A 25,654-nucleotide genomic window follows, 5' to 3' on the forward strand; every position below is an offset into this window, starting at 1 on the left:
TATACCTTTTAGAGCTGTTGTGTGGACATAATAAAAAAAGTTCCCCCATTCTGTGTTTCCTAGAACTATGAAAAAAATCATTAACACATCTTTCAAGATGTGTTTCACCATGTTAATGATTTTTTTCAGATCTCCAGTTCTAGGAAACACAGAATGGGGGAACTTTTGTATTATGTCCACACAACAGTTCTAAGGTATATTAATGACATAGTAAAATGTTGAAAATGAGTGGAATGCCCCTTTAATGTTTTATTCATAACGAGCACCTTATCGATCAGGCTTATCGAGCATTTTATATTATTTTGTGGAAAAATGGGAGATAATAAATTCTGAACAGAACCATATATTTTACTAGGCCTTCAACTACAGTACTTTTCTAACAAACGGAAGGTAATTGACCTTTTTACCAATAAAATAATATTAACCCATTTTGGGCGGGAACCCCCTTTGGTGTTTTAAGCATTATGTTATGCTTTAGCTATTGAAAAATAGCAGACCTACAAGCTCGTAGCGCGCCACCGAGTGGCGCGCTACGAGCTTGTAGGTCGTGAAAATGTGGTGCAAATCTTTGAATATATATTTCGGAGCGAACATTTTTAACTAAAATTTGGCTTCTGGGGGGGTCCCTGGAAGTACATATTTTCAGATGGGGGTCCGTGGCCCAATAGAGATAATTCTGGGGGTCCTTGACATGAAAAAGGTTCACCACTGACATAGAAACATGGGTTCGAGCTCCATCCCTATAGTCTTATGTATCCTGCAACCTTTACTCTTAACCAAACCAATAAGCTTGTATCCTGCAACCTTTACTCTTAACCAAAGAACAACAGACACTTGAGGACACTTCGCCCCGGAGACAGAATCCCACCAGACTAGGTGTCTCCACCCCAGAGAATATCACAAGAATTCACCAAACAGGTTTTAATAAGGAGAAGGTCAGAGTATACGAGTATATATTTAGGCTCAGGGCCTAGTAAACACCTCAGTTCAGGTTACGTCAGGTTGGGAGTTTAATGTTTATCACAATAGCTTAAAGATTATATTCTGAATGACTTCAAAATATCCATGTCAAGGTTGAAGGTTCACGTTGCAGTTCTAGTCACGCTATAGTTCTGGAATAGTACCTGTAGCCTAAAGCCACGCACGCACATACACACGCACATACACACGCACGCACGCACGCACGCACGCACGCACGCACGCACGCACGCACGCACGCACGCACGCACGCACGCACGCACGCACGCACGCACAGGAGGAAGGCAGTGTGACAGGTCAGGTAAGGTAAGGTGTAAGGAGTGGGATCTACAAGCCCATAGCGCGGCACGAGCTTGTAGATCTGCTATTTTTCAACATAGGCTAATGCTTAAAACACCAAAAGGGGTTCCCGTTCAGAGTGGTTTAAATAGAACATGTATTTAGATGAAGGCTCTAGCGCATGGGTGCCCAAAAGGTAGATCACCATTTAGGCCCTGACGTCGAAATACAAAAAAAAGTCTTCTGAAAGAATTCATATTCACAAGATTTGTGCTGCATTTTCACGATTTTTCAAAAAATAGCAGATCTAAAAGCTCATAGCGCGCCACTCGGTGGCGCGCTATGAGCTTGTAGATCTGCTATTTTTCAATAACTAAAGTATAGCATAATGCTTAGTTAAAACACCAAAAGGGGTTCCCGTCCTGAATGGGTTAAAGCTGATCTACCAGTAGATCACAAAGGCTGTGCAGGTATAGATCACATCATGGTCCTAAAAATATATTTCATTGAAATATCTCAAACCCACAATGCAATACCGGTACTTTTGTTATACGATTGTTATACAAAAAAAAAATCTCACAGCCCGTTTTTCACGCCCACTTCCGGTAAATAGTGGTGACTTTAACATGGGCATTTACACGTTTTTTTCTCTGGAGAATCTAAGTACATTTTCTAATGTCAAAATGTGACAGACCAATATTATTATGAAGCAAACAAGATGGTAAATCAGGTCGAGCAGATAGAACAAACCTTACCTTGAGAAAACAAAAGTTGTAGACTTCTTAAATAACCTCTGTTAACATGTAGCGTCTATGGAGTGACGTCACGCTATCACCACTAACCCCGAAAGGGGGCGTATTTAGGGGGGCGGGGAAATTCTGTGAGATAGGCTTATTAAAATGTTCCCTCCATGTCCCATTCCAAGTGTGTTTGTGTTAATATGTCTTACTACTGTATACTTACTAGCGCCGCGATGCATTCTCAGGTACTAAAACAAATACATTTCAGCAATGGCATCATTTTGTTTGTGGGTAGATCTTGTTGAGCTGGTCATTTTGAAAATGGCCCTTGAGTCAAAAAGGTGTGGGCACCCCTGCCCTCTGTTCCATTGTGATTAACCCCTGTGATTTCACCCAAAATCAAATGTTTAGTTAAACCTTTGTTGGGTATCTTTGTCTTTGTTTTTTGTTTTGTTCTTCCTATTTAAAAACATTTGTTTGTTTTTGTTTGTTTTTTTATTTATTTTTTATTTTTTCATAATATAGGCCAAATCTAAGCCCGGCTTAGATTTCTTAGATTTCTCACAATCAATGGCCAGAACCTTATAGTTGTTTTTTTTTCTCTTTAATGAAATCCATGTCTGACAACATTCTCTGATTAGTGTAATTTGAGTTATGTTCATAAAGGGTAGGCGCAATAAGCTTCGGCTTCTGCCTTCACCTTTTCGGTACCACTAGTGATTAGTGGATATTAATGTATGTACGTCTGTATGTAATCCTTTTTCCTGTACGGACCGAAATAAAATCTATCTATCTATCTATCTATCTCTAGCGGGTGAAGGTGTGGGCACCCCTGCTCTAGCGGGTGAAGGTGTGGGCACCCCTGCTCTAGCAGGTGAAGGTGTGGGCACCCCTGCTCTAGGGCACCCCTGCTCTAGCGGGTGAAGGTGTGGGCACCCCTGCTCTAGGGCACCCCTGCTCTAGCGGGTGAAGGTGTGGGCACCCCTGCTCTAGCGGGTGAAGGTGTGGGCACCCCTGCTCTAGCGGGTGAAGGTGTGGGCACCCCTGCTCTAGCGGGTGAAGGTGTGGGCACCCCTGCTCTAGCAGGTGAAGGTGTGGGCACCCCTGCTCTAGGGCACCCCTGCTCTAGCAGGTGAAGGTGTGCCCACCCCTGCTCTAGCGGGTGAAGGTGTGGGCACCCCTGCTCTAGCGGGTGAAGGTGTGCCCACCCCTGCTCTAGCGGGTGAAGGTGTGCCCACCCCTGCTCTAGCGGGTGAAGGTGTGGGCACCCCTGCTCTAGAGGGTGAAGGTGTGGGCACCCCACCCCTGCTCTAGTGGGTGAAGGTGTGGGCACCCCTGCTCTAGTGGGTGAAGGTGTGGGCACCCCTGCTCTAGCGGGTGAAGGTGTGGGCACCCCTGCTCTAGTGGGTGAAGGTGTGGGCACCCCTGCTCTAGTGGGTGAAGGTGTGGGCACCCCTGCTCTAGTGGGTGAAGGTGTGCCCACCCCTGCTCTAGTGGGTGAAGGTGTGGGCACCCCTGCTCTAGCGGGTGAAGGTGTGGGCACCCCTGCTCTAGCGGGTGAAGGTGTGGGCACCCCTGCTCTAGCGGGTGAAGGTGGGGGCACCCCACCCCTGCTCTAGCGGGTGAAGGTGTGGGCACCCCTGCTCTAGTGGGTGAAGGTGTGGGCACCCCTGCTCTAGCGGGTGAAGGTGTGGGCACCCCTGCTCTAGCGGGTGAAGGTGTGGGCAGCCCTGCTCTAGCGGGTGAAGGTGTGGGCACCCCTGCTCTAGCGGGTGAAGGTGTGGGCACCCCTGCTCTAGCGGGTGAAGGTGTGGGCACCCCTGCTCTAGTGGGTGAAGGTGTGGGCACCCCTGCTCTAGCGGGTGAAGGTGTGGGCAGCCCTGCTCTAGCGGGTGAAGGTGTGGGCACCCCACCCCTGCTCTAGTGGGTGAAGGTGTGGGCACCCCTGCTCTAGCGGGTGAAGGTGTGGGCACCCCACCCCTGCTCTAGTGGGTGAAGGTGTGGGCACCCCTGCTCTAGCGGGTGAAGGTGTGGGCACCCCTGCTCTAGCGGGTGAAGGTGTGGGCACCCCTGCTCTAGCGGGTGAAGGTGTGGGCACCCCTGCTCTAGCGGGTGAAGGTGTGGGCACCCCTGCTCTAGCGGGTGAAGGTGTGGGCACCCCTGCTCTAGCGGGTGAAGGTGGGGGCACCCCACCCCTGCTCTAGCGGGTGACGTTCATGGAGTGAGTGTTGAGAAACCTTCGCCAGTCAACAATTACAGTAGATCAAATTGAACTTTTGTTTTATTGAAAAAGTATACTATACAATATACAGCATTGCTTTAGTGGTTAAAATACATAAATAAATAGATTATAATACATTTCCGGCTCTTGCGCCCTTTTGTCGCGGCAAAAGAATAGAGTTTAGGGAATATAATATGTAAAAAAGAAAGAGAGAATATACCATGTGAAAGATTCTATATCAAAAATAACATTTGTTTAATTGATAACACAGTATGACTTTCTGCCATAGCTGCCCCCCCGTCCCCCCGTCCCCCCCATCTGCAATCTACAAGTTCGTAGACGGGGGATATATCTTACACCAAACGTTCGCCCTCCAGAAGGGGGCGCTAATATGGTTCATGTGGTTTGAGCCAGAGCCGTAAAGACAGAGTTACGACAACTACGTTCACTTCATGGGGCTTCAGTCCAATGGAGGCTCTCCTACATAGACTTCTATTGGCCGAAGAGTGACAATAAAGTCCTGGACCGGAGGTTGGCAGAATGCACTGGACTCAGGGCAACAGCCCAGCTTTAATGATCTTAAATTCTCTTATTTTAAATTGTTTTTGAGTCGTGCAACCAATCCAAGGAACAGCAATGTCCCTATGTCCGTCCCTATGTCCCTATGTTTAGAGTACCAATAGGGGGCACTGTTGCACCACTCACTTCAGACTGGTCTGACAGTGGTGTAAACCACTCCTACAACTGGCTTTGTTAGTTTACGTGTCTGTCTGTCTGTTCGTACCAAAACATGAGCATGGTTGCTATGGTCACCCAGTTCACACAGGTGTGATTTCATTACATCAGACATTACGTCAGACCACAGCTGATCAGTCTATATAAGACCTTACACCACTCAGTTCACACGGGTGTGATTTTTTAGTAATAGTACAACATAAACATTACAGAGACTTTAGTTGTCACTGTACAATACTTTAAAACAGTTGTCATGTTGCACACATTGCCTATGATTGCTGATATTTGCGCCGCCTTCGTTGAAAACGATGTATTTCCAACTCCAGCTTGTCCCTCTCCATCCAGGTTGCAGGAACAGTGCTGCTCGAGCACTGCTCACTTTTCTGCCCCCTCAATGTCGTAACTCTGTCTTACTCTATGGCTCTGCTTTGAATGAAAGAGACACACAGTGGACAGACGGTGGTTTTAGTCAGAGGATATTAATACAATCTGGGAATAAATGTCTTACCAAGAATTGTATTCACCAATGTGTCTGTAAAGGTGTCTACTAACATATCCAACATTGGTTTATACTTTATATTCAACCACCCTAGGGGAATTGTTGACAGCTGCTGAAAGTTGGGGTACCAACTAAATTTCATTATGCTTTAAGTAGCATGTGACATGTCAAACTAGGGGGTTTTCATCATTCTGAATCCATTCCAAGCATTAGTTTTGCACGAAAAACACTCCTTGGGCTTAAAAAGGCCATAGCCGTCATCACAAATGTGCACATTAAGGCACATTTGGGCAAGTGTCTATGGCCGTTTTTAACCCAAGGAGTGTTTTTCGGGCAAAACTAATGCTTGGAATTGATTCAGAATGATGAAAACCCCCTATGGTATAATGGTTGTTGATGGTACCCCAACTTTCAGCAGCTGTCAACAATTCCCCTAGGGTGGTTGAATATAAACCAATGTGGGACGTGTTAGTAGACACCTTTACAGACACATTGGTGAAGAACATTCTTTGACATTATACTGATAATATTCCTTAAAACTATCTCATTCTCGGCCGCCTCCGAAGCAGGCCAGCATGAAGCTGAACAGGTAGATGATGTCCAGGTAGATATTCAGCGTGGCGTAAACATACTCCTCTGGACTCAGAGTGTAGCGCTTGTTCCCGATCAGGAGCTGAGTGTCGAACGCCAGGAACTGTGGAGAGGAGAGGAGAGGAGAGGAGAGGAGAGGAGAGGAGAGGAGAGGAGAGGAGAGGAGAGGAGAGGAGAGGAGAGGAGAGGAGAGAATGGTAAATGGTGGATTCATATAGAACTTTACATAGATTGTAGGCCTACATTACATTCACAAACCGATGGCGGCAGAAACGATGCAAGGCACCAACCTGCACATCAGGAGCAATTAGGGATACTGAGTCTTGCTCAAGGACTTCCACACTAACTCTGGGGGAGCCCACAGGGATCGAACTGGCTCTACCGACCTACCACTGAGCCACTGTCGACCCCAAAGAGGGAGAAAGACCACGGAAATATAGTGGCCCTCTGGAGTGAGTGTGGAACTATAGTGGCCCTCTGGAGTGAGTGTGGAACTATAGTGGTCCTCTGGAGTGAGTGTGGAACTATAGTGGTCCTCTGGAGTGAGTGTGGAACTATAGTGGCCCTCTGGAGTGAGTGTGGAACTATAGTGGTCCTCTGGAGTGAGTGTGGAACTATAGTGGTCCTCTGGAGTGAGTGTGGAACTATAGTGGCCCTCTGGAGTGAGTGTGGAACTATAGTGGTCCTCTGGAGTGAGTGTGGAACTATAGTGGTCCTCTGGAGGGAGTGTGGAACTATAGTGGCCCTCTGGAGTGAGTGTGGAACTATAGTGGTCCTCTGGAGTGAGTGTGGAACTATAGTGGCCCTCTGGAGTGAGTGTGGAACTATAGTGGTCCTCTGGAGTGAGTGTGGAACTATAGTGGTCCTCTGGAGTGAGTGTGGAACTATAGTGGTCCTCTGGAGTGAGTGTGGAACTATAGTGGTCCTCTGGAGTGAGTGTGGAACTATAGTGGCCCTCTGGAGTGAGTGTGGAACTATAGTGGCCCTCTGGAGTGAGTGTGGAACTATAATGGTCCTCTGGAGTGAGTGTGGAACTATAGTGGCCCTCTGAAGTGAGTGTGGAACTATAGTGGCCCCTCTGGAGTGAGTGTGGAACTATAGTGGCCCTCTGGAGTGAGTGTGGAACTATAGTGGCCCTCTGGAGTGAGTGTGGAACTATAGTGGCCCTCTGGAGTGAGTGTGGAACTATAGTGGCCCTCTGGAGTGAGTGTGGAACTATAGTGGCCCCTCTGGAGTGAGTGTGGAACTATAGTGGTCCTCTGGAGTGAGTGTGGAACTATAGTGGCCCTCTGGAGTGAGTGTGGAACTATAGTGGCCCTCTGGAGTGAGTGTGGAACTATAGTGGCTCTCTGGAGTGAGTGTGAGGATATAGTTACCCTTCCCTCCCTTGCTAATCCCTCACTCACCAGAGTGAAGAGCATGGCTCCCATCGTAGCGTAGATGCCGTGTAACCAGGGTATCTGAGGGGAAAACAAGGCATTACTAAGCACTGTAACCAATGAAACAAGTGGAAAGGCATTACTAAGCATTGCGTATAAAGTGGCCTACAGGAGACACTGCACTTTTATAGATTACCTTAAAAAGATTACGAGAGGCTAATCCGTTTTCCACTCAGAGACCTACAGTAAGTGTATATGAGGCTCTCTATGTTTAGACTAACAGACAGACAGACAGCCCCCCCCCCCCCCCCCCCCCCCTACCCCCACCCCCCACCAAAACAACTTCTCAATGCATTGGCTACGGGGTGTCATGGCAGCTTCCATGTCGGGCTGTTCTCCCTTGTTGTTGTTGTTGTTGTTGTTGTTGGTGTATATTTATCGACACTATGACAAACGATGGCACTATTTTAAGGCAGATTTTCGTGCAATGGAGTTCCAATCAGGAGCGGTGTGTAAAGTGTTAAACACAGCTGGTAAAAGATGATGAGGTGAACTTACGTATCCAAAAGGAACGAGGATGGACAGAGCGATGGCACAGAACAACATGCTCATACACATGCAGAACAGCACGCCCTGACAGGAGGTAAAGTCCACCTGAAACACACCCACACACCACCCTGTTAACACCCTGAAACACCCTGTTAAACACCCTGTTAACACCATGAAACACCCTGTTAAACACCCTGTTAACACCCTGTTAACACCCTGAAACACCCTGTTAAACACCCTGTTAACACCCTGAAACACCCTGTTAAACACCCTGAAACACCCTGTTAAACACCCTGTTAACACCCTGAAACACCCTGTTAAACACCCTGAAACACCCTGTTAAACACCCTGTTAACACCATGAAACACCCTGTTAAACACCCTGTTAACACCCTGAAACACCCTGTTAACACCCTGAAACACCCTGTTAAACACCCTGTTAACACCCTGTTAAACACCCTGTTAACACCCTGAAACACCCTGTTAAACACCCTGAAACACCCTGTTAAACACCCTGTTAACACCCTGAAACACCCTGTTAACACCCTGAAACACCCTGTTAAACACCCCGAAACACCCTGTTAAACACCCTGAAACACCCTGTTAAACACCCTGTTAACACCATGAAACACACCCACACACCACCCTGTTAACACCCTGAAACACCCTGTTAAACACCCTGAAACACACCCACACACCACCCTGTTAACACCCTGAAACACCCTGTTAAACACCCTGTTAACACCATGAAACACCCTGTTAAACACCCTGTTAACACCCTGAAACACCCTGTTAACACCCTGAAACACCCTGTTAAACACCCTGTTAACACCCTGTTAAACACCCTGTTAACACCCTGAAACACCCTGTTAACACCCTGAAACACCCTGTTAACACCCTGAAACACCCTGTTAAACACCCTGTTAACACCATGAAACCCCCTGTTAAACACCCTGTTAACACCCTGAAACACCCTGTTAACACCCTGAAACACCCTGTTAAACACCCTGAAACACCCTGTTAAACACCCTGTTAACACCCTGAAACACCCTGTTAACACCCTGTTAACACCCTGTTAACACCCTGAAACACCCTGTTAAACACCCTGTTAACACCCTGAAACACAGAACGGCACGCCTTGACACGACGTAAAGTCCACCTGAAACACGATTATATTGTCTTGTCTGTCGGGTGGAAATTAACCTCATATTCCAAAAGTGCTACTGTTCAGGATTTCAAATTCCAAACAAACTAGCAAAAGTAGCAGATTCTCAAGCTTGTAACGCGGTGTGAAGCCATGCATTTCGAGCTTGTAGATCTGCTACTTTTGCTGCTACTAAGTTGACGATGCTTTGGTGTGACGCTGTGGTCAGTGGTGTGACGCTGTGGTCAGTGGTGTGACTCTGTGGTCAGTGGTGTGACGCTGTGGTCAGTGGTGTGACTCTGTGGTCAGTGGTGTGACTCTGTGGTCAGTGGTGTGACGCTGTGGTCAGTGGTGTGACTCTGTGGTCAGTGGTGTGACGCTGTGGTCAGTGGTGTGACTCTGTGGTCAGTGGTGTGACGCTGTGGTCAGTGGTGTGACTCTGTGGTCAGTGGTGTGACTCTGTGGTCAGTGGTGTGACGCTGTGGTCAGTGGTGTGACTCTGTGGTCAGTGGTGTGACGCTGTGGTCAGTGGTGTGACTCTGTGGTCAGTGGTGTGACGCTGTGGTCAGTGGTGTGACTCTGTGGTCAGTGGTGTGACTCTGTGGTCAGTGGTGTGACGCTGTGGTCAGTGGTGTGACTCTGTGGTCAGTGGTGTGACGCTGTGGTCAGTGGTGTGACGCTGTGGTCAGTGGTGTGACTGTGGTCAGTGGTGTGACGCTGTGGTCAGTGGTGTGACGCTGTGGTCAGTGGTGTGACTCTGTGGTCAGTGGTGTGACTCTGTGGTCAGTGGTGTGACGCTGTGGTGTGTCTCTGTGGTCAGTGGTGTGACGCTGTGGTCAGTGGTGTGACTCTGTGGTCAGTGGTGTGACGCTGTGGTCAGTGGTGTGACTGTGGTCAGTGGTGTGACTGTGGTCAGTGGTGTGGCTCTGTGGTCAGTGGTGTGACGCTGTGGTCAGTGGTGTGACTCTGTGGTCAGTGGTGTGACTCTGTGGTCAGTGGTGTGACGCTGTGGTCAGTGGTGTGACTCTGTGGTCAGTGGTGTGACTCTGTGGTCAGTGGTGTGACTCTGTGGTCAGTGGTGTGACTCTGTGGTCAGTGGTGTGACTCTGTGGTCAGTGGTGTGACTCTGTTGTCAGTGGTGTGACTCTGTGGTCAGTGGTGTGACTCTGTGGTCAGTGGTGTGACTCTGTGGTCAGTGGTGTGACTCTGTGGTCAGTGGTGTGACTCTGTGGTCAGTGGTGTGACGCTGTGGTCAGTGGTGTGACGCTGTGGTCAGTGGTGTGACTCTGTGGTCAGTGGTGTGACGCTGTGGTGTGACGCTGTGGTCAGTGGTGTGACTCTGTGGTCAGTGGTGTGACTCTGTGGTCAGTGGTGTGACTCTGTGGTCAGTGGTGTGACTCTGTGGTCAGTGGTGTGACTCTGTGGTCAGTGGTGTGACTCTGTGGTCAGTGGTGTGACCCTGTGGTCAGTGGTGTGACTCTGTGGTCAGTGGTGTGACTCTGTGGTCAGTGGTGTGACGCTGTGGTCAGTGGTGTGACTCTGTGGTCAGTGGTGTGACCCTGTGGTCAGTGGTGTGACGCTGTGGTCAGTGGTGTGACTCTGTGGTCAGTGGTGTGACTCTGTGGTCAGTGGTGTGACTCTGTGGTCAGTGGTGTGACTCTGTGGTCAGTGGTGTGACTCTGTGGTCAGTGGTGTGACTCTGTGGTCAGTGGTGTGACTCTGTGGTCAGTGGTGTGACTCTGTGGTCAGTGGTGTGACTCTGTGGTCAGTGGTGTGACTCTGTGGTCAGTGGTGTGACTCTGTGGTCAGTGGTGTGACTCTGTGGTCAGTGGTGTGACTCTGTGGTCAGTGGTGTGACTCTGTGGTCAGTGGTGTGACTCTGTGGTCAGTGGTGTGACTCTGTGGTCAGTGGTGTGACGCTGTGGTCAGTGGTGTGACGCTGTGGTGTATTTTGTAGGACGTTGATTTACGAAGAAAAAGTTAACATATGGAGATGAGAGTTTTCTGGCCGACAGAAACAATATGATATAGTTTGAAATGTTAAGAGATTAATAAATGATATGGAAATTGAAGTGATACATGACGTGATAAATCAGTAGATAAATGCAGGGCGTGCACAGATAGACACCAAGTGGTGCTAGACCACCTGCCCTTTGCCCTCCAGACAGTTCGTTTGTTGTACAGTTTGTTCATTTTATTTTTGTTTTGTACAGTATGTACAGTATGTGGCCCATATGGTGACATCATAAAAGCGTCTAGGCCTACTATATTATTTATGCCCCAAAATCTATAAATCTGACACACTAATTAAGGCAGCCTGCAGTTCCATGCGCTGCCACTGGATAAATGTTCACTTTGCTCTGGAAGCTGAACACGGGTCAGAGTTTTATAAAAAATCACACCCGTGTGAAGTGAGGGGCGCTCTTATCATCGTACATCATCATGCATCATCTCATACTGGTCCATCACAAATTGACAGCATATTTGGCGGGACATTTGACCTAATTTCTCCTTTCACTGTCGATGGTAAATATGAGACGTGTGACTGAGGACCTTGATATATGAATAGAGACGGCACCGGATTTCTCCTCCATCCACTTGCATTCAATGGCATTTAACGTTTGTGTTGCGGACATTTTGTGGGACAAAAGCCGTATATAAAAGTATATATATATATGAATATGTAGACATAAAAGCTGACCTTGCTCTGGAAGCTGAACAGGGTGACCGACAGACACACCAGAGCTGTGATTCCCACACACAGCATCACCGACTTGGTGTTGTAGAAACTGTTGGTAGAGAGAGCACACTGTTATACTCTCTCTCTCTGTGTGTGTGTGTGTGTGTGTGTGTGTGTGTGTGTGTGTGTGTGTGTGTGTGTGTGTGTGTGTGTGTGTGTGTGTGTGTGTGTGTGTGTGTGTGTGTGTGTGTGTGTGTGTATCGTGCTCTGTCTTTATTGACAAAGACAGTATGAAAGAAACACTTTGAATTGAACTGAATTGCAATGACACACACACACACACACACACACACACACACACACACACACACACACACACACACACACACACACACACACACACACACACACGTCTTGTTGACTTACCTTGACATGAAGCCCATAATGAAAGCCAAGCTCAAAGTCTGAAGGAAAAAAAAAAGTGTGATTGCAATAAATATAATATTTTACAATGCAATACAATAAATACCTAAGTGTGTTGAAGCAACACACTTATTCAATGTTCCCATTGTTCATACTGTTATTCAATGTTCCCATTGTTCAATGTTCCCATTGTTCAATGTTCCCATTGTTCAATGTTCCCATTGTTCATACTGTTATTCAATGTTCCTATTGTTCAATGTTCCCATTGTTCAATGTTCCCATTGTTCATACTGTTATTCAATGTTCCTATTGTTCAATGTTCCCATTGTTCAATGTTCCTATTGTTCAATGTTCCCATTGTTCATACTGTTATTCAATGTTCCTATTGTTCAATGTTCCCATTGTTCAATGTTCCTATTGTTCAATGTTCCCATTGTTCAATGTTCCCATTGTTCATACTGTTATTCAATGTTCCTATTGTTCAATGTTCCCATTGTTCAATGTTCCCATTGTTCATACTGTTATTCAATGTTCCCATTGTTCAATGTTCCCATTGTTCAATGTTCCCATTGTTCATACTGTTATTCAATGTTCCCATTGTTCAATGTTCCCATTGTTCAATGTTCCTATTGTTCAATGTTCCCATTGTTCAATGTTCCCATTGTTCAATGTTCCCATTGTTCATACTGTTATTCAATGTTCCCATTGTTCAATGTTCCCATTGTTCAATGTTCCCATTGTTCATACTGTTATTCAATGTTCCCATTGTTCAATGTTCCCATTGTTCAATGTTCCCATTGTTCATACTGTTATTCAATGTTCCTATTGTTCAATGTTCCCATTGTTCAATGTTCCTATTGTTCAATGTTCCCATTGTTCAATGTTCCCATTGTTCATACTGTTATTCAATGTTCCTATTGTTCAATGTTCCCATTGTTCAATGTTCCCATTGTTCATACTGTTATTCAATGTTCCCATTGTTCAATGTTCCCATTGTTCAATGTTCCCATTGTTCATACTGTTATTCAATGTTCCCATTGTTCAATGTTCCCATTGTTCAATGTTCCTATTGTTCAATGTTCCCATTGTTCAATGTTCCCATTGTTCAATGTTCCCATTGTTCATACTGTTATTCAATGTTCCCATTGTTCAATGTTCCCATTGTTCAATGTTCCCATTGTTCATACTGTTATTCAATGTTCCCATTGTTCAATGTTCCCATTGTTCATACTGTTATTCAATGTTCCTATTGTTCAATGTTCCCATTGTTCAATGTTCCCATTGTTCAATGTTCCCATTGTTCATACTGTTATTCAATGTTCCTATTGTTCAATGTTCCCATTGTTCAATGTTCCTATTGTTCAATGTTCCCATTGTTCAATGTTCCCATTGTTCATACTGTTATTCAATGTTCCTATTGTTCAATGTTCCCATTGTTCAATGTTCCCATTGTTCAATGTTCCCATTGTTCATACTGTTATTCAATGTTCCCATTGTTCAATGTTCCCATTGTTCATACTGTTATTCAATGTTCCCATTGTTCAATGTTCCCATTGTTCATACTGTTATTCAATGTTCCTATTGTTCAATGTTCCCATTGTTCAATGTTCCCATTGTTCAATGTTCCCATTGTTCATACTGTTATTCAATGTTCCCATTGTTCAATGTTCCCATTGTTCATACTGTTATTCAATGTTCCCATTGTTCAATGTTCCCATTGTTCATACTGTTATTCAATGTTCCCATTGTTCATACTGTTATTCAATGTTCCCATTGTTCAATGTTCCCATTGTTCATACTGTTATTCAATGTTCCCATTGTTCATACTGTTATTCAATGTTCCCATTGTTCATACTGTTATTCAATGTTCCCATTGTTCATACTGTTATTCAATGTTCCCATTGTTCAATGTTCCCATTGTTCATACTGTTATTCAATGTTCCCATTGTTCATACTGTTATTCAATGTTCCCATTGTTCAATGTTCCCATTGTTCATACTGTTATTCAATGTTCCCATTGTTCATACTGTTATTCAATGTTCCCATTGTTCAATGTTCCCATTGTTCATACTGTTATTCAATGTTCCCATTGTTCATACTGTTATTCAATGTTCCCATTGTTCATACTGTTATTCAATGTTCCCATTGTTCAATGTTCCCATTGTTCATACTGTTATTCAATGTTCCCATTGTTCATACTGTTATTCAATGTTCCCATTGTTCAATGTTCCCATTGTTCATACTGTTATTCAATGTTCCCATTGTTCAATGTTCCCATTGTTCATACTGTTATTCAATGTTCCCATTGTTCATACTGTTATTCAATGTTCCCATTGTTCATACTGTTATTCAATGTTCCCATTGTTCATACTGTTATTCAATGTTCCCATTGTTCAATGTTCCCATTGTTCAATGTTCCCATTGTTCATACTGTTATTCAATGTTCCCATTGTTCATACTGTTTTCATACTCACAAAGATAACCAGCAGGATGATGTTAGTGGGATGTTGCCTCCTGTGAAAAATGAAAGGAAAACGGAGGTTTATTATTATGTATTATTATGGTATGGATACACAAATACATGGACACTATATTTGAACACATGGATAAACCTGCATCTTGACATGAACACAGAGAATACACACATGTATCCTTAGACCAGGTGTAGCGATATGGAATGGAAAATAAGTTAAATCCTTCATTTTATATGTTTTATATGTTGCTGTTTGCCGCAGCGTGCAATTTACGTGAAATCTTTCACAGACTCTCCTACTAGACTGAGGAATATATCCCACCCTTTTCACATTGGCCTGTTATAGCGCCACCAACAGGTGGATTTTAGCAAAACCCATTTTTGGAACAGTGTGCCTGAAATCATCCAATTGCCATCCAAGGCGTAAGAAGAAATGGCACCCTTTTCGCATTGGCCTATTATAGCGCCACCAGGAGGCCACAACCTGAACTGCCCTGGTGGAGACCTGTGCCACTTTATCTAGTTCCTAATGTTACCTCAGATCTCCGCAGCAGGACAAAGCGATGTATGTTGCCAGGAACGTTAGACTGTTGGAAGAGGGGGGGGGGGGGGGGGGATTAGTGATTAAAATAATTAATACATTATTAATAATAATTTGCATATAGCGACGTGACCTCACTTACTTTGCAAGTGAATACAAGCCGGGGTGAGTTTGTATATAAAACCTCACAGGTGCACTAGAGAGAGAGAGAGAGAGAGAGAGAGAGAGAGTCAGTCATACTCTTATTTGCAGGGGTCTTGAACAGGGTGTCCGGGACCCCTAGCGGGTCCTCAGAGTTACTACAGGGGGTCCGCCACGTCTTTGAAAAGACACGCTTTACAAAGCAATAAAGAAGAAGCATAAAACATTAAAATAAGAGCAAAACAATCAGTGAATCAAGCAAAAACAATGAGGACAACACAGAGAATTAAAACATCTAAAAGAGTGAAGAAACACGTCTTGAGCTGTTCTTTAAAGCGACATCTACAGAGGCTGCCTGTCTTCATGGGGGTTTATTCCAGGCTGTCGGTCCATAGAAGCAGAAAGCTGCTTCAGCGTTTAGTTGCCATTGTAGGCACTGTGAGCAGTAAGAAGACCTGAGGGGGAGGGGTTGGGTAGGAAGGTGCCAGACCATTGACCTGAGGGGGAGGGGTTGGGTAGGAAGGTGTCAGACCATTGAAGACCTGAGGGGGAGGGGTTGGGTAGGAAGGTGTCAGACCATTGAAGACCTGAGGGGGAGGGGTTGGGTAGGAAGGTGCCAGACCATTGACCTGAGGGGGAGGGGTTGGGTAGGAAGGTGTCAGACCATTGAAGACCTGAGGGGGGGGGGGGGGGGGGTAGGAAGGTGCCAGACCATTGAGCAGTAAGAAGACCTGAGGGGGAGGGGTTGGGTAGGAAGGTGCCAGACCATTGAGCCAGACCTGAGGGGGAGGGGTTGGGTAGGAAGGTGCCAGACCATTGAGGGGGAGGGGTTGGGTAGGAAGGTGCCAGACCATTGAAGAAGACCTGAGGGGGAGGGGTTGGGTAGGAAGGTGCCAGACCATTGAAGAAGACCTGAGGGGGAGGGGTTGGGTAGGAAGGTGCCAGACCATTGAAGAAGACCTGAGGGGGAGGGGTTGGGTAGGAAGGTGCCAGACCATTGAAGACCTGAGGGGGAGGGGTTGGGTAGGAAGGTGCCAGACCATTGACCTGAGGGGGAGGGGTTGGGTAGGAAGGTGCCAGACCATTGAGGGGGAGGGGTTGGGTAGGAAGGTGCCAGACCATTGACCTGAGGGGGAGGGGTTGGGTAGGAAGGTGCCAGACCATTGACCTGAGGGGGAGGGGTTGGGTAGGAAGGTGCCAGACCATTGAGGGGGAGGGGTTGGGTAGGAAGGTGCCAGACCATTGAGGGGGAGGGGTTGGGTAGGAAGGTGCCAGACCATTGAGGGGGAGGGGTTGGGTAGGAAGGTGCCAGACCATTGAGGGGGAGGGGTTGGGTAGGAAGGTGCCAGACCATTGACCTGAGGGGGAGGGGTTGGGTAGGAAGGTGCCAGACCATTGACCTGAGGGGGAGGGGTTGGGTAGGAAGGTGCCAGACCATTGAGGGGGAGGGGTTGGGTAGGAAGGTGCCAGACCATTGACCTGAGGGGGAGGGGTTGGGTAGGAAGGTGCCAGACCATTGACCTGAGGGGGAGGGGTTGGGTAGGAAGGTGCCAGACCATTGACCTGAGGGGGAGGGGTTGGGTAGGAAGGTGCCAGACCATTGACCTGAGGGGGAGGGGTTGGGTAGGAAGGTTTATAAACAAGTAATAGAATTTTTCAATCAATCCTAAAACATTGCCAAGGGTTCCCACAGACATACCCAGCCGATTTGCTCAGACACTCCATGACATACATTTTCCATTCATTGTCAAAGACATTTAATGTTTGTTCAGATAACACAAACATTAAACACGATCATCATCCTCATTTTTCGACCGCGGTCGAGATCATGGATTTCACAACGCCAACGCCAGACTTTCCGGTCCTTCATTGCCATCCCAGTTCCTGCTTACTGATTAAACACTATAGCTGTTTATAGGAGGGGCTAGCGCCCCTCAAAAACAACGGGGAGCCAGGGAAGCTAAAACTGGAGTAACATTTACCAGAATGTGAATAAATCCTCCAGTAGATTTAGAACATTTAAATATAAATAAATACTGTAAACTGGAGTAATATTTACCAGAATGTGAATAAATCCTCCAGTAGATTTAGAACATTTAAATATAAATAAATACTGTAAACTGGAGTAATATTTACCAGAATGTGAATAAATCCTCCAGTAGATTTAGAACATTTAAATATAAATAAATACTGTAAACTGGAGTAATATTTACCAGAATGTGAATAAATCCTCCAGTAGATTTAGAACATTTAAATATAAATAAATACTGTAAACTGGAGTAATATTTACCAGAATGTGAATAAATCCTCCAGTAGATTTAGAACATTTAAATATAAATAAATACTGTAAACTGGAGTAATATTTACCAGAATGTGAAGAGAGCAACGATTCCCAACGTCACCAGTAGCTGGAGCATCAGGATGGCATAGACCTAGAGGGCATGCACGCACGCACGCACGCACGCACGCACGCACGCACGCACGCACGCACGCACGCACGCACGCACGCACGCACGCACGCACGCACAAACAGACGCACAAACAGACGCACAAACAGACGCACGCACGCACGCACGCACGCACGCACGCACGCACGCACACACGCACGCACGCACGCACACACGCATGCACACACACACATACACACACACACACACACACACACAGTCACACACACATGATGGTCACAAAAAGCAAGCGCTCCCTAATGTGTCAGTTCACTTCCGCGTTTCCCAGTATAGCCTATATCTGATCACATATGATAATATGTGATAATCAGACTAATTCTACATTTAATTTGTGTACTCGTCTCATTCAGTTGTGAAAACAGACACTTGGAAAAGAGTATAATGCTATGTTATTGATTGATACTTTATTAACAGGCTTTGGGCCAATCAGCCCCTACATAGGAGGGCCATATAGGCTTGTTTCCATTGTGGTCCTCTGTATAATATCGGAATCAGTCAGAATCGGTATCGGCAGAATATGACCCTGCAAATAACCGGAGATCGGATATCCGTCATAATTTCATAATCGTGCACCCCTACTTTTCTTTATGTATGTGATGCTTTTTGTTCTTGCTTAATGTAAATCGCTCTGGATTAAGAGTGTCTGATAAATGCCTACATTGTAAATGCTAAGTGTAGTTCTCTGAGGGTTAGGGTTAGTGCTCTGTGGTTCAGGGGTCTTATAGGGTTAGGGGTCTGTAGTTATAGGGTTAGGGGTCTGTAGTTTAGGGGTCTGTAGTTTAGGGGTCTGAGGTTTAGGGGTCTGTAGTTTAGGGGTCTGTAGTTTAGGGGTCTGAGGTTTAGGGGTCTGTAGTTATAGGTTTAGGGGTCTGTGGTTTAGGGGTCTGTGGTTTAGGGGTCTGTGGTTTAGGGGTCTTATAGGTTTAGGGGTCTGTAGTTTAGGGGTCTGTGGTTCAGGGGTCTTATAGGGTTAGGGGTCTGTAGTTATAGGTTTAGGGGTCTGTAGTTTAGGGGTCTGTAGTTTAGGGGTCTGAGGTTTAGGGGTCTGTAGTTTAGGGGTCTGTAGTTTAGGGGTCTGAGGTTTAGGGGTCTGTAGTTATAGGTTTAGGGGTCTGTGGTTTAGGGGTCTGTGGTTTAGGGGTCTGTGGTTTAGGGGTCTTATAGGTTTAGGGGTCTGTAGTTTAGGGGTCTGTGGTTCAGGGGTCTTATAGGGTTAGGGGTCTGTAGTTATAGGTTTAGGGGTCTGTAGTTTAGGGGTCTGTAGTTTAGGGGTCTGAGGTTTAGGGGTCTGTAGTTTAGGGGTCTGTAGTTTAGGGGTCTGAGGTTTAGGGGTCTGTAGTTATAGGTTTAGGGGTCTGTGGTTTAGGGGTCTGAGGTTTAGGGGTCTGTAGTTATAGGTTTAGGGGTCTGTGGTTTAGGGGTCTGAGGTTTAGGGGTCTGTAGTTATAGGTTTAGGGGTCTGTGGTTTAGGGGTCTGAGGTTTAGGGGTCTGTAGTTATAGGTTTAGGGGTCTGTGGTTTAGGGGTCTGTAGTTTAGGGGTCTGAGGTTTAGGGGTCTGTAGTTATAGGTTTAGGGGTCTGTAGTTATAGGTTTAGGGGTCTGTAGTTTAGGGGTCTGTGGTTTAGGGGTCTGTGGTTTAGGGGTCTGTAGTTTAGGGGTCTGTGGTTTAGGGGTCTGTGGTTCCGTACCTTCCTGATGAAGACTCTCCTGATCTGCGCGTCGTCCCAGGAGAACTGGACCTGCATCTCCTCGTATCCTGACGGGACAGAACGGAACATTTACTGGAGTAACGCGTCGCCATGGGACGCATTGTGAGCTTGTAGATCTGCTCTAACGCGTCGCCATGGGACGCATTGTGAGCTTGTAGATCTGCTCTAACGCGTCGCCATGGGACGCATTGTGAGCTTGTAGATCTGATATGTTCTAAAGATCTGTATAGCCTTCATTTGAAACGGTACATCCTGCGTAATGAGTACCGTATTGTCCCGAAAATAAGAAGACTGATTATAATACGACGCTCGTTTTTCAAGACTCATTTGTGGAAAAAGAACATTGAATGTCAAATCGTCTCTATAGTCCCCGATTATAATACGACCCTTGTACATGGATTTGCCACACCGGTAGACCACGCCGCTATGCAGGGAACTGGTAGGTTCCCGGTTTGATCCCTGTGGGCTCCCCTAGAGTTAAATCTACAGTTAAATCTAGGGTTAGTGTTAGGGGTGGTTACCTGCGGTACCAGTAGCCTCCTGATAGGTGGGTTAGTGTTAGGGGTGGTTACCTGGGGTGCCAGTAGCCTCCTGATAGGTGGGTTAGTGTTAGGGGTGGTTACCTGCGGTGCCAGTAGCCTCCTGATAGGTGGGTTAGTGTTAGGGGTGGTTACCTGGGGTGCCAGTAGCCTCCTGATAGGTGGGTTAGTGTTAGGGGTGGTTACCTGGGGTGCCAGTAGCCTCCTGATAGGTGGGTTAGTGTTAGGGGTGGTTACCTGGGGTGCCAGTAGCCTCCTGATAGGTGGGTTAGTGTTAGGGGTGGTTACCTGGGGTGCCAGTAGCCTCCTGATAGGTGGGTTAGTGTTAGGGGTGGTTACCTGGGGTGCCAGTAGCCTCCTGAAAGGTGGGTTAGTGTTAGGGGTGGTTACCTGGGGTGCCAGTAGCCTCCTGATAGGTGGGTTAGTGTTAGGGGTGGTTACCTGGGGTGCCAGTGGCCTCCTGATAGGTTGGAGGCTCGCCGTCCGTCTTGTTGCCGACCTGTGAAGAGTGTAAACAACGTGACAGTATATTAGTAATGATTCTTAACTAATAATTCTAAGACATCGCGTCCTCAAAACGTGAGGAGGAAACGTGTGAGCGGAATGCGTGGGCGGAGTCTGTCCTCAGAATGCTGACACGTTGGAAGGAAGCTGTGCCATTCTGCGCTGTGATTCGCCAAACTAATCAATTTAATTGTTTATTGATAGTCAACATTTTAATACAAATAATGGGTCCATAATAATTAATAATAGCGAATCTACAAGCTCACAACAGGACACGATTAGACGCGTTTTGAGCTTGTAGATCGGCTATCGTCACTATTGTGTGCGTGACAAAGTAGTACAATAGGGCTTACAGGATGTGGTTAATGGATTCGTTGATATTTCAAATAATAAATCTACAAATAAACGTAAAGCTTCTCGATTATTAGATTAATCAAACAAGGTAATGGAATAATTGATGAGAAAATATTAATGAATAGTTCATTCATGCTGTAGTTTCAACTGTTCCCGATTTATTTTTTAAACAACAATCATGTCAGGTGTAAATCTATACATGCACCAACGTTGTTGTCTAACTGTTCTTTGCTAATCAGGTTTATTATTGTGTTTTAGGCGTAGAGGCCTCTGGGCTGTAAACACTGTGCTAGTGTTAATTTCATCGACTAAAACTATATGGCGAAAACTATTTGCCGACTGCCTTTTTGACAATTTCGTCAATAAATAAAACCTAGACAAAAAATGTTAGGGAGGGTCATTTTAAGTCATTTTACGTCTGGCTGCGCTCTGGTGTTGCACTCAGAAAGGGCGTTGTGAGCTTGTAGATCGGCTCTGGTGTTGCACTCAGAAAGGGCGTTGTGAGCTTGTAGATCGGCTATTTTCAGCACGCAACCAAATGTAAAATCTGACATCACGTCATGTTGCGCCGACCAAATCGACTGTAGATCTAGTCGACTGAAATCTTATGACATGTATTTAGCTGACCAAAATTAGACTAAAACTACATCTGAAGACTAAATAAACATGACAAAATCACAAATGAGAGTTCATTCAAAAGACTATGACTAAAACTAAATCAAAAATTTGCTGTCAAAATCAACACTATACAATAGGCCAGGTGCGGGAAACTTAATCTGACGATGGAGAGGGCCACTATAGTTCCACACTCACTCCAGAGGGCCACTATAGTTCCACACTCACTCCAGAGGGCCACTATAGTTCCACACTCACTCCAGAGGGCCACTATAGTTCCACACTCACTCCAGAGGGCCACTATAGTTCCACACTCACTCCAGAGGGCCACTATAGTTCCACACTCACTCCAGAGGGGCCACATCACATATAACAAAGAATAGCTGATCTACAAGCTCAAAACGCGTCGCACTGCGACGCATTTTGAGCTTGTAGATCGGCTATTCTTTGCTATTATCTGAATTGAAATCCTGAATAATTTCTTGCTATTTCTTAATTGGAAAACTGAAAAGTCACATTTGTATTACATTTAAAATGCCTTTAATTATAGTTATTAGAGATGTCCCGATACTGTATCGCTATCGGGGAAAAGTATGGATCAGCCCTCATATCGGAATCGGCGAATATGCCAGTCTAACCAGCGATCCCACACAGGGGTAAGGGGTCGACACTATGGCAGGTAAATACAATGTTGGGACATGTGGAGTTTGCTTTGGAGTTGCCCAAACTGCCAAGTGCACATTATGAGTGAGGAGTCTGCTATAAACACAACACGAGATATAGCTATAAACACAACATGAGATATAATAGATAGCTATAAACACAACACGAGATATATAGCTAGATAGCTATAAACACAACATGAGATCACAACACTGGTATCAGTATTCGGTATCGTTATCGGATAACACAAGAAATGTAGGTATCGGGATCGGATCGGAAGCGAAAAAAGTGTATCGGGACATCCCTAATAGTTATGTTAACTTATATGAACCAAACACAAATGGACATTAAAACATAGAACGCTGCGGCCGTACCTTCCCCTTCGTCTTATATGAACTAAACACAAATGGACATTAAAACATAGAACGCTACGGCCGTACCTTCCCCTTCGTCATGTTGTCTTTCTCCTCTCCTCGTTCTTCCACCAGGTACAGTGCTGCTGCCGCGGACGATGACATGAAGATGACGCCGGTGGTCGGGCGCTAAAGATAAGGGCGGTAAAGATAATTAGATTTGCTGTTACAAAATATTTTCTTCTAGTGTTTTCCTGGTGCGGTATTGGGTCAGTCTGTGTGTGTGTGTGTGTGTGTGTGTGTGTGTGTGTGTGTGTGTGTGTTGGGGATGAAGTGTTGTTGCTTACAATGGCTGTTCTAAATCTGTCTCCACAGACGAGAGGATTACACTAACGCATTTAGAAAGGAGGTTAATCCACCTCTAAACTCTGATGATCCTCCCCCCCCTCCCCCCCTGTCCTCCGCCACAGTGAGCTCATCCCTACAGACATGTCCAGAGCCATAGAGTAAGAGAGTTACGACAACTCTGTTCACTTCATGGGGCTTCAGTCCAATGGAGGCTCTCCTACATAGACTTCTATTGGCTTCAGTCCAATGGAGGCTCCTCCCCCATCTCCCTCCTCCAATGGAGGCTCTCCTACATAGACTTCTATTGGCTTCAGTCCAATGGAGGCTCTCCTACATAGACTACTATTGGCTTCAGTCCAATGGAGGCTCTCCTACATAGACTTCTATTGGCTTCAGTCCAATGGAGGCTCCTCCCCCATCTCCCTCCTCCAATGGAGGCTCTCCTACATAGACTTCTATTGGCTTCAGTCCAATGGAGGCTCTCCTACATAGACTACTATTGGCTTCAGTCCAATGGAGGCTCTCCTACATAGACTTCTATTGGCTTCAGTCCAATGGAGGCTCTCCTACATAGACTTCTATTGGCTTCAGTCCAATGGAGGCTCTCCTACATAGACTTCTATTGGCTTCAGTCCAATGGAGGCTCTCCTACATAGACTTCTATTGGCTTCAGTCCAATGGAGGCTCTCCTACATAGACTTCTATTGGCTTCAGTCCAATGGAGGCTCTCCTACATAGACTTCTATTGGCTTCAGTCCAATGGAGGCTCTCCTACATAGACTTCTATTGGCTTCAGTCCAATGGAGGCTCTCCTACATAGACTACTATTGGCGTCAGTCCAATGGAGGCTCTCCTACATAGACTTCTATTGGCTTCAGTCCAATGGAGGCTCTCCTACATAGACTTCTATTGGCTTCAGTCCAATGGAGGCTCTCCTACATAGACTACTATTGGCTTCAGTCCAATGGAGGCTCTCCTACATAGACTACTATTGGCTTCAGTCCAATGGAGGCTCTCCTACATAGACTTCTATTGGCTTCAGTCCAATGGAGGCTCTCCTACATAGACTTCTATTGGCTTCAGTCCAATGGAGGCTCTCCTACATAGACTTATATTGGCTTCAGTCCAATGGAGGCTCTCCTACATAGACTACTATTGGCTTCAGTCCAATGGAGGCTCTCCTACATAGACTACTATTGGCTTCAGTCCAATGGAGGCTCTCCTACATAGACTTCTATTGGCTTCAGTCCAATGGAGGCTCTCCTACATAGACTTCTATTGGCTTCATTCCAATGGAGGCTCTCCTACATAGACTTCTATTGGCTTCAGTCCAATGGAGGCTCTCCTACATAGACTTCTATTGGCTTCAGTCCAATGGAGGCTCTCCTACATAGACTTCTATTGGCTTCATTCCAATGGAGGCTCTCCTACATAGACTTCTATTGGCTTCAGTCCAATGGAGGCTCTCCTACATAGACTTCTATTGGCTTCAGTCCAATGGAGGCTCTCCTACATAGACTACTATTGGCTTCAGTCCAATGGAGGCTCTCCTACATAGACTTCTATTGGCTTCAGTCCAATGGAGGCTCTCCTACATAGACTTCTATTGGCTTCAGTCCAATGGAGGCTCTCCTACATAGACTTCTATTGGCTTCAGTCCAATGGAGGCTCTCCTACATAGACTTCTATTGGCTTCAGTCCAATGGAGGCTCTCCTACATAGACTTCTATTGGCTTCAGTCCAATGGAGGCTCTCCTACATAGACTTCTATTGGCTTCAGTCCAATGGAGGCTCTCCTACATAGACTTCTATTGGCTTCAGTCCAATGGAGGCTCTCCTACATAGACTTCTATTGGCTTCAGTCCAATGGAGGCTCTCCTACATAGACTTCTATTGGCTTCAGTCCAATGGAGGCTCTCCTACATAGACTTCTATTGGCTTCAGTCCAATGGAGGCTCTCCTACATAGACTTTTATTGGCTTCAGTCCAATGGAGGCTCTCCTACATAGACTTATATTGGCTTCAGTCGAATGGAGGCTCTCCTACATAGACTTATATTGGCTTCAGTCCAATGGAGGCTCTCCTACATAGACTTCTATTGGCTTCAGTCCAAGGGAGGCTCTCCTACATAGACTTCTATTGGCTTCAGTCCAATGGAGGCTCTCCTACATAGACTTATATTGGCTTCAGTCCAATTGAGGCTCTCCTACATAGACTTCTATTGGCTTCAGTCCAATGGAGGCTCTCCTACATAGACTTCTATTGGCTTCAGTCCAATGGAGGCTCTCCTACATAGACTTCTATTGGCTTCAGTCCAATGGAGGCTCTCCTACATAGACTTCTATTGGCTTCAGTCCAATGGAGGCTCTCCTACATAGACTTCTATTGGCTTCAGTCCAATGGAGGCTCTCCTACATAGACTTCTATTGGCTTCAGTCCAATGGAGGCTCTCCTACATATACTTCTATTGGCTTCAGTCCAATGGAGGCTCTCCTACATAGACTTCTATTGGCTTCAGTCCAATGGAGGCTCTCCTACATAGACTTCTATTGGCTTCAGTCCAATGGAGGCTCTCCTACATAGACTTCTATTGGCTTCAGTCCAATGGAGGCTCTCCTACATATACTTCTATTGGCTTCAGTCCAATGGAGGCTCTCCTACATAGACTCCTATTGGCTTCAGTCCAATGGAGGCTCTCCTACATAGACTTCTATTGGCTTCAGTCCAA

General features: G+C 46.0%; 2 protein-coding genes across 3 annotated transcripts in view; both read right to left on the reverse strand.

Moving 5' to 3' along the window:
- The window catches only part of LOC306913784 (dolichyl-diphosphooligosaccharide--protein glycosyltransferase subunit STT3B-like), a gene marked incomplete at both ends in the record, with an annotated part of 175,928 nt that overhangs the window by 51,972 nt on the left and 98,302 nt on the right, over positions 1-25,654 (reverse strand). The gene's annotated exons all lie outside the window — the stretch shown is intronic.
- faim2b (Fas apoptotic inhibitory molecule 2b) lies at positions 5,852-19,603 on the reverse strand. Of its 2 annotated transcripts, XM_079490701.1 has the most exons (10): positions 19,530-19,603; positions 17,740-17,804; positions 15,374-15,427; positions 15,227-15,277; positions 14,692-14,731; positions 12,221-12,258; positions 11,816-11,903; positions 7,981-8,076; positions 7,450-7,503; positions 5,852-6,146 (listed from the first exon to the last, which is right to left on the reverse strand). In XM_079490701.1, the coding sequence occupies exons 1-10, from the start codon at positions 19,584-19,586 to the stop codon at positions 5,997-5,999; spliced, it is 693 nt and encodes a 230-aa protein (XP_079346827.1). In that variant the 5' UTR covers positions 19,587-19,603; the 3' UTR covers positions 5,852-5,996. The 2 variants fall into 2 exon arrangements, with proteins under 2 accessions (XP_079346827.1, XP_079346828.1); XM_079490702.1 differs by lacking the exon at positions 15,374-15,427.

The sequence above is a fragment of the Electrona antarctica genome (assembly GCF_951216825.1).
Source record: "Electrona antarctica genome assembly, chromosome: 21".
Lineage (NCBI taxonomy): Eukaryota > Metazoa > Chordata > Actinopteri > Myctophiformes > Myctophidae > Electrona > Electrona antarctica.